Raw genomic sequence first — 9,873 nt, 5'->3', positions numbered from 1 at the left:
CACCTTTCTATGTGAGGCCGAGAGCCTGGAAACTGCTTTTTGGGGCTCTGTCCCCACAGTGACAAAGCCTGTACTGCATGTGGAATAATGCCTTCATCTATAGCAGCCACAGCTGTGGTCGAAATTCAGGGCTCCCAAGACAGGCCATTTACCTGGTTCACAAGTTCTCACCTACTCTGGAGGAGCGTATGCTCTTGTTGTTAGTTGTGGTACACGTCATGCATTAACCAAACTGCTTCTCTTCCCGTCCTAAGAAAGGCCACAGGGCTGTAATAGATGCAGTGCAGAATGCTGCCACCAGGTACATGGTTGAAAAGAAAACAATAGCCAAATCCCAAAGGAACTAGAATGGACAAGGAAACAACAGGCGGCTTAATGTCTCCTGTATCAGTTGTCTAGCAGTAGATAAACCAGGCTTTATAGGAAGTTACAAAGATGAAGGTGGATCTTATTCATTCATTAAAGCACCACCAGGCCTCAAGATCAGTTAAATAAAGAAGCTTCTCAGACATGACACACTTTAATTTATTCCTGGTTACTCTGAACGATGGCGTGATTTATATTCAGCTCCAGGTTGTCTGTCTTTGACATTCTACCCACTCACGTATTTGCATATTCAGAAACTGTACGAGCACAAAAATATTAAAATGAAATCCACTATACGTTACAGTAGAATGACATGTAATTTATTCATACAACTGACAGGCAGTACTCAAAATTCATTTAAATAAGCAAGTGATTACACAAATGCTTAATAATACTAAAATTGATCGAAGGTATAAAATACCATGGGTATGAAATGCCATGGTATATTCTATTCAACAGACTACAATCATAATTCCAAACTAATTTATGGTTTTTAAAATGATTTTTTAGCAGTTTTGGACTGATTTGTTCTTCTTCCCTTTCCAAGCAGTTTATTTGTTCTATTGATATAAGGTTGTTATTTTCAAGAAATATTGCAAAATAACATAGCTTAGGTTCCTCTCTTGCAACACATTTTCTTGCAAATTGTTTTTTAATATTGCCTCTTCACAGAGAAAACAAACCAGTCAGCATTCAGTTCCCCAAGCAAAGATGCTTGGATCAGAACAGTGCCAGGGTAGAACTCTGAGTTCTGCAAGAGGCAGGCAGTGAAAAACCTTTTATAGCTATTGAAGTGTGCATACTTCCTTTCTGAGGCTCTAAACATCATAAACATATATAGGCATCCAAGTCCATGAAATTATGGAAATAAAGTAATTCGTTATCTGGATGACATTGACAGAATTGTAACCGTGGGTGAGTTACAATATAATTCTGCAGTACTTCAAACAAAAACAGCACCTACCTCAATTTGCTTCTTGTAAGCCTTGTTACATTTTTGTAAAGCGCAGCTATGTTTGCAGGAATGGTTTGGCTTATCATGTGTCTGTCTGTCTTTATTATTCTAAAGTCTTGTACTTTATTGGAATGAGGCCCAAGCATGAACCTGGCTCGGAAAACTAGCAGCAATAGTCATGAAATATCAATAAATTAAAAGGCTTCCACAGAACAATATTTAGCTAAATCTCTTACATACAAAATACAGCTAGAGAAATACAATTCATCAATGCTGAGTTATGAGAGAGAGAGGAAAACAATCTAAAAAAATAGAAAACTCTCTCCACACCTGGGTGTCAAGGCAGGATGTAACACTGAGTAATGCCACAATATGAGCAGTCACTGGATGACAGATACTCCAGAAATAGTGGTATCTGGGGATCAGGTAATAATGACCAAGAGATGAAAATACTGTACCAAAAGGCATGCATACAACCACTGTGTGCATTCAGTGTGTGAGCTGGGACCTAAGCGGAGTCTAACACGACAATGAGGCAGTGTTCCACGGTATCCATTAAAATCAGTGTAGGCGACTACATGTTGACTAAACCTTCCGAGGCAGCAAAGTGGGGGCACAACGCCATTTCTGGGTTCTGCAGCTGCTTTATGATCCTCTTGCGGAATTTCTCCCTCACACGGTTAAATTCCATTATGTCCATGGGGTCCTCTTCAATCCAAAACTTATGAAACTCATGCATCAAATAGCCTGTTAGAGATAAGACGGTGATAAGAATGAAGGAGAAAAAAAAATCCTGAATCACATTCAAAATCACCCTGAATGTTGAAAGAGATGTCAGGCCAAATAATAGCAAAGATGAGCGTTCAAAGACGAGATCAGAATATTTAAACGAAAGTTTTTCACAGCAAATACTACTGTTAAAAATTATTCTTTAAAACCAGTGCAGTAAAAGCTACTAATCTGCAGGATTTTTGCAAATGGTCGTGGAATTATTTTCACTCTTCTTAAGCAGGAATACAAATCAATTCTGCCATCTCGGGAATATCTCAATCACATGTGGAACATATTCTGAAAGGCTGACAGCGACCACTTCATCCTTGCTCTCCTGATTAAATTAACATAATGTCCGAATTTTTCAGGACTACTCCACTTGGACTTTTTTCTCTTGATATTTGATTTGCGTAAAGTTGTCAATTACCCTGACAAATCAAACAAATGTGTCATGACAATCTATTATGAGACAATAAAAATGGTAAATCAACTCTAAACAACGCAGACTGGTCATTAAACTACATGAAATTGTTAATAAGACTTCCTTGCTCTGAAGCGTGATTTCATATTCAAATACTTCTGTGCCTCCCGAATGTTACCTATGAATGATCTGGATTGGGAAAACTTTCAGAATAAATGTTAAATATTTGATATGAGAATCTATCCATTATGTTCTGTTTCCCCACTGTGCCCCCTTCTCCACCACATTTAAAATGGAAATGTGAACAGCTTTTCAAAAAGACAATAATAGATCTTTGTATGTAGTAAAGCTATTGCAAGCTCAAATGTCTCTATATATATTAGAAAAAATGTATTTGAGGAAATAATCCTAGTTAAAAGAAAAAGAAAACCAAACATCACACAGGTTTTTCTGTCTTAACATTAGAAGACAGTAGAAAGTAGGAGGAAGGATTCTGGAGCCAGAAACCTAGTTTGAGGCTTACTCTTTCACCTCCTGGGGAAGGAGTGAGCAGCAGAGATGACAGGGGGCATGGGAAGAGAATTTTGGAACAAACATACTCAATTCTAATGGTAAAAACAAAACAAAACAAAACAAAAAAATAGCTTTTGTTTTTCTGGTAACTAGCTACTTACAGAAAATCTTTAACATAGTTCCATAAACAGATGTTTTAAAATCCTTATTTGTATCTCACTATAATACAAAATTAGAAGAGACCTTTGCTCCCACCCCCAACACACATGCAAGATGTTGGTTACTTTGACAGACTCACCTGCGGACTCATTTATTACATTGTTAAATATGTTTGTACATCTTAAAGTATGTGGTCTCTCTACAACTATAGGAGGAAGGGAGGTAAGGAGAGAATTTATTTTACTTTTTTGGGGGGTTGATTGTTCCATTTCTTTTAGGATTGGACTGTCTTTGGGCCCTCCACACACACAACACATTGTGTTAATTTGTGTTAATACAAGTTAACATATGACTGCTTTTAACATCTCTGATAGGGACTCATAGCAACCCTCCCCCAAATGCCTCTGGGCCACCCAAGCCAGGGTCCCCTGTCACTGTCAGGGGAACCTGTCCACATCAGAGAAGCCCCAGATCAGAGGTATCAGCGACCCCAGGAGTCATCCCATCCATCTCTGTTCCAGCTGATGCTTGGATTCCCTGAGGCAACATCTACTGATGAAAACACCGACCTGTTCCATGAATGAAGAACCCAATTCTTAAAAGGTTCTTACACTAAGCCAAAATATGTTGCCTTGTATTTCTTGGAACAAATTCAATGCTTCTCCAATTCAGGTATTTGAAGTGCCCTTTATGTCCCGAGCATCTCTCTTTCCAGGTTAAGCATCCCTATTTCTCCTCACCATTTCTCATATGACATGACTTGGAGTCTATTTATCATCATCCTGGTTGTTTCAGTACACACTAACAGGAACATGTTTCCTCTAATCTCCATATCTTATTCAACCAAAATAATTCAATCATCTGACCATCTCAGTGATTGGGCAAACTCCTATCGTATCCTAAGAATGGTATGGGGGTCCTATTAAAAATGCAGACACTCTCAGATTCAACCAGACATCACAGTTCAGTAAGATGAATCTCAATAATGTCACTAAAGTTTGACAACCATTGGTGTAGAAAATGGCCTCTTTTTAAGTTCCCTTGACATTTTTCTAAATATTATAATTTTTTTTGCTTCTAAATGAAATCTATAATCATTTATTACAGTTTCTTCTTCTTTTACTATATAAAACACACACATAATTTTCCTGACTTGGCCTCTGAGCTCAAATAAAGACACCTGAGCTATTCTGTTTGTAGAGTCAGGTTTCTAATACTTTCATTAAAATCATCTATGATGGATAAAAGGCATTTCATTAGTATCTCATGAGTGATAAGTAAGGTCTTTACTGTTGACAATAATAAACAGGCACTGTGAAAAACCATCTTTTAATGAAGAATTCACTTTTTCACAATGTACATAAAAATATTTACTCTTCTACAACGTGCAGGTAAACTGGCAACTCACCTAAAGGTGACCTAGTGGAGCCCAGTTTTAGAAGAATGCCAATCCATTTGGATTCCCCATTTTTCTACTTTACATGCAATTACAGAAAAAAAAAAAAAGCTTTCTTGAAAAGTTTAAAAGACAGGCTAGGATAAGAGTAGAGGTGGGGGTGGTTAATAATCTGACACCATTCTTAGGATCCTTCTTCTTAACGCTACAAAAGTCAAGCTATGAAGCTTGCAGACTGATTTCCTGGGACTCTCTCTATCCCATCAGGAAATTAATTAGAGGCTACATAATATGACTTTAATCAAAATGCAGAAATGGTGATTTGGCTTCCAGGGTATATATTATAATCATAAAACTCCACTCATTTATATAGCATTACAGAGTGTTCATAAATCTGGCCAATTGGTCAGTTGGGCCATCTGCCAATTAACAAATAAGTTAAGCTACAAGAAAATGATAGAGTTCCTGTGCGCCCCAATTATCAGTCTCTTGGAGAAAGGAACCCTGGTAGATAATTTCAGAGGATTATTTGTTAGCTGAGGAAGCTAACACATGGCGTGGAAAGTAAAGGGAGGAAAGAGAGGCCAGGCTGTTGTTTATAGTCTCTTATTTAATTCTTAGAACAGCTTTGTGGGGTAGGTTATGCTGACATACCTTCATTTTATAGATGAGGATGCTGGGCTTAGAAAATCTATTTGAATGGGGTACAATGACATGATTATTGCTGGAAGCTGGAAGAGGGAAGCTGGGACCTGAAATCAGCTGATTTTCCACTGCTATCCCAGCTGCCTTTTCCCGTGTATTCTCTTCCTCTGGTTCTTTCCCCTACTGAATAGTTCCTTCTTTTAAAGGTCAAAGAAAAGATAATTCTTTTTCCTTTTCTGGCTATTGTACTTTCCTTCTCCTCATTGCACATAACCTTACTTCATTTCAGTGGAGCTGTGTGTTTAGTGTTGATTTAAACTGAATGCAATTTTTGTAGCATATGCCTTGGCAGTGTAGTGTTCACTGAACAACACTATGAAGTCAGAATGATAGTGCTATTATATTCTTACATTCTTTTACCTAGATGGAATATTTATTTTGAATATTAATTTGGCGTTCCAAGCCAAGCCTGCAGTATTTGTTTGTTGCCTGAATGTGTCCTGGTTTTGCTTCACTGTATTCAGTTAGCAGACAGCAGAGACATATGCAGGGACACAGGTAATTGCAAGAATATTACGGAGAAGACATGCAGAAATGATCATGTCTGATGGAGGAACAATGAATTCAAGACACAGTTTGCTTCCTCTAAAGAGGCCTGAGTCCCTCTGCCTATACTCCGAACCACAGGGGGATTGCTGCTCTTTCCAAAACCTGGTGAGGGCTTTGCGAAAAATAATCCTATTGCATGCTTACTCACCTGGGCTAGGGTTCTCTTGGAAGCATGTCAGTTCAGGCCAAGACTAAATTTTTCCAAAGAAACTAGACTCCCTTTCTCCCACAAAAGACATCATCCAATATTTTAGTCTCTCATCCATCTATCCATCTATCTCCATCCATCCATGCATCCATGCATCCATCCGTCCATCCATGCATCCATCCATCCATCCATCCAACAAATATTTACTACCTACTTTACCAGGCTCTGTGCTGAGGATACAGCAGTGAAGGAAACAAACGCTCCTGTCCTTAAATGTCAATTGCTATGATTCTAACTTTGATTCTCTCCTGTAAGAGTTCCCACACTGTGTGGCTCTGATTTTCTTCTCAATGCTGATGAATCCCAAATTTGCTGTTGTAATTGTTCAGAGCTCCAGAGCCCTACATTAGAATGCCGACCATGCCATGCAGCTCCATGTGGATTTCCCAAAAGGAACTCATCCCTGGTATGCCTAAAACTAAACTCGTTCTAATCTCTCAAAACTGCTTCCCTAAAGAGCCTGGTAAACAGAATAAGGTAAATACCAGGGGTCGGGAAACAGAGCAAGGGGTCTTATTTATCTACTGTTTGTGTTCTTTCAAATGGCTTACAAAGCTCTTAAGATATGCGCCCCCATCTCTGCTCTTACTACTGTCATTTCTAGCCACCAAATCCTATGCTCTACTCCTTGAATCCACCATACTCTCTTGTGGCCTTTGCCTGTGTCACTCCCTCTGGCTGGACCACTCAGCCATCATTTCCTTATTTCCTGCCACTCATCCTTCAGGTCTCATGGAAAGTGGCCTTTGCTTTGGGGTGCTTTCCCTGACTTCCAGACTGAGTGAGCTATGCCAGCAATAGGTCTTTTCAATTTTAAAAAGGCCTTCCTCGATCACAAAATTCTTCCCACTACATTTTAATTATTTGTTTATATGTCTGTCTTCGTCAGTCAGAACCTGATCTGTAGTAAAACCTCAATAATATTGTTGGAAATGGTCAGAGTGTTATAGGAGTAATTATAACCATCCAGTTGTCAAAGTAGGAGCTGCAATCACATATGTAAGGGACTTCCAATCTCCATTAACATGTCCTAAAGTATATATATTTTAAAATTTGCTCTGTATTTTTATCTAAGTTACACATGCACATAGTTTAAAATCAAATAGCTTAACAAGTATTCTTACAACCACTCCCCCAAAACAGCAGCACCTCCTGCCCTAATTCCTTCTTCCCTAAAGAAAGCACCATTTCAACTCTTTCAATTCTTTTAGTTACTGACCATCATAGCTCTAAATGCATACTTTCCGTTACTTGATTTTTTTGACTTCCCTTTATAGAAGATAAAGATTTAGCTGCTTTTCACTCATTACAACCACATTATCACATATTTTCTAACAATTTTCTTTACCTGGTATTAACTGCCCTCTTTATTTATTTACTTAACTTCCATTTACTTAATTTAACCCTAAACTATCCTCAAAGTAAGCCAGTGTCCTTTAAATGTATTCAAACATGGTAGATATTCCATCAATTTCATATTCTTCAAAGAGTCTTTCCCAAAGCCTTCTGACCTACTGAAATCTGGATTTATTATTTTCAGCCGAATACATAAATATCATCTTGGACTTTTCCTTCACTTTCCTCCTGAAGATTCTCTTCACTTCTATCCTGTGACAGGTTTCCTGCTTTCTGGACACCATTTATTTCTTTTAGGATTACTCTTTTATTTTGTGGAAACATACCCTTTAGGAGCTTCCTGTTAAAGGTACAAGGAAATAAGATGTTTAAGACCTTGCATTTAAAGAATGTCTTTATTCTACTCCCACACTTAGTTGGTAAGTTAGGCTGGGTATATGATTCTATATTGGAAATCATATTCCTTTGGGTTTTAAAAGTATTCTCTTAAATTTTTGAAGACACTATTTCACTGTCTTCTAGAATATAATGTTGCTGTTGAGAAGTCCAATATCATCTTGATTCTCAATTCTTTATATGACAGCTTTGGAAATTTTTAGAATCATCTCTTTCTGGTATAAAATTTCACAATGATATGGATCTTGGTGTTAATCTATTTTAATTTACTATGGTGGTTCTTATTAGTTTAAATATAAAAACTCATCCTTTAGTTCTGGATTTTCTTGATTTATTTCTTTGATTCCCTCCCCTCAGTTCTTTTTCTGGCACTCCTATTATTCAGCTATAAGACTTCCTTTATTTTCTATATTACATGTATACTTTTGTTCTAGTCTCTGAGAGAGTTTTCAGCTTTATTTGCCAATCCTTCCTGGAGATTTCATTTCTGCTACCCGATTTTTAATTTCTAAGAGCACTCTTTTGTTTTCTGAATGCACCTTGTTCTTATTTCATAATTGCAATTTCTTCTCTCATCTCTTTGTGGATATTAATGATACATATTTCTGAAGTTTTCTTCTCCCTGTATAGTTTTTATTTGCTCCTAGTGGCTTTATTTCTGCTTGTTTTGCACTCTCTTTCCTGCTTGAGGCTTTTCTTACTATTCTTGTTATCTAGTGCTGCTTAAGAAATTATTTCAAAATCCATAGGCTTAAAACAACCACTTTAATATACTCATTAATTCAGTGGGTTAGGAATTCAGAAATGCCACAGGAAGGTTGGTTCCACAATGTCCGGAGTCTCAACTGGGAAGACCTGACAGTTGGGGGTAACTTGACAACTGGTGACAGGAACCACTTGGAGGCATTTTCACTCACATGTCTGGCGGTGGGTACTGGGTATCAGTTGTGACCTCATCTGGAACTGTCAGTGAGATCACCTACATATGGCTGCTCCACAACATGGAGGAATTGGATCCCTTACATGGTCTTTTCTGATCTAGTCTTGGAAGTCACATAGTGTGAATTCTGCTGTTCTCTATTGGTCAACTAATTGGTCAGCCCAATTCAAGGGATGAGAGGGACAAGTAAACCTTACCTCTTAGTGGAAGGAGTGTCAAAGAATTTGAGGATATGTCTTTAACCATCACACTCAGACATCTGATAATCTTTGGTTGTCTGGGAATATTTCTGACTAAATAAAAAACTAGTTGGACTTAAAGCTGATTGGAAGCTCTGAGCACATAGGTAGGGCTTGTTGACTATGAGCATGACTGTAGAGTGATATGGCTGGGCTGTTGCACTGGGAAGACCTAGACATCAGCATCTTTAGCTCGTTTCTCTTGGGCTACTCAGATTCCCCAAAGAAGGCCCTGGCAATCTCTTCACTGGCTGCCAAAATTATAGGAGCTTGGCAGGAGAAGGAGCCTGGGTGACTCAGTCTGAATCATCACTTTCAGTATGATTTGTCATCAATTGTACCTGATTCGCATAAGACCAGAGACCCTTTATGGTCCCCTCTCTAGAGAATAATTCATCAGCCTCTGCTGTCTCCTGGGGAATGGGATTTGGGCCTCTAAGAGATTCTTAACATACTTTTAAGCTACCTTCACACTTATTTCCTGAGATACCTAATGCTGCCAATTCCTGAACCTTTTGGGGAGTCTTATAGAATAAATCAGGTTGTTTCTTACCTTTCCACATTACTTATTTAAGATTTGCTCTCTTAGGACTACTCAACCTGTTACTACTTAATCTGTCTTTTAGAGTTCAAAATGAAGTTTTTCTTGCCTTGTCTCTGATTTTTCCTGTCCTTATAGGTTTATGCTTTCTTAGAAAAAACCTTTATATTAACTTAAGTGAAATTTCAAAAGGGAGCATAATGCATGCATTAATTATATCATCTTTAATCAGAAGTTCTGCTTAAGCAGATACAAAGGAAGTGAAAATCCTAGATAACATAATCACTATTCATTTAGGAGTTTAGATAAAATAAACTTCTGTTAATTTGTGACTTTGTCACATTTTTAAAATGAACTG

General features: G+C 37.9%; 1 protein-coding gene across 3 annotated transcripts in view; it reads right to left on the bottom strand.

The window, feature by feature from the left end:
- Positions 1–332: 332 nt before the first annotated feature.
- Positions 333–9,873, bottom strand: part of ELMOD1 (ELMO domain containing 1) — a 69,754-nt gene continuing 60,213 nt past the window's right edge. For 2 of the 3 annotated variants that reach the window (XM_033121355.1, XM_033121353.1), the window contains one exon: positions 333–2,068. In XM_033121355.1, the coding sequence (XP_032977246.1) occupies positions 1,896–2,068 (173 nt within the window). In that variant the 3' untranslated portion in view covers positions 333–1,895. The remainder of the gene's footprint in view (positions 2,069–9,873) is intronic. The other variant, XM_033121354.1, reaches the window with a different exon arrangement.

Source organism: Rhinolophus ferrumequinum, chromosome 11, assembly GCF_004115265.2.
Source record: "Rhinolophus ferrumequinum isolate MPI-CBG mRhiFer1 chromosome 11, mRhiFer1_v1.p, whole genome shotgun sequence".
NCBI lineage: Eukaryota > Metazoa > Chordata > Mammalia > Chiroptera > Rhinolophidae > Rhinolophus > Rhinolophus ferrumequinum.
The sequence above is the reverse complement of the archived record's forward strand: the minus strand, read 5'-3'. Positions and strand labels throughout refer to the sequence as shown.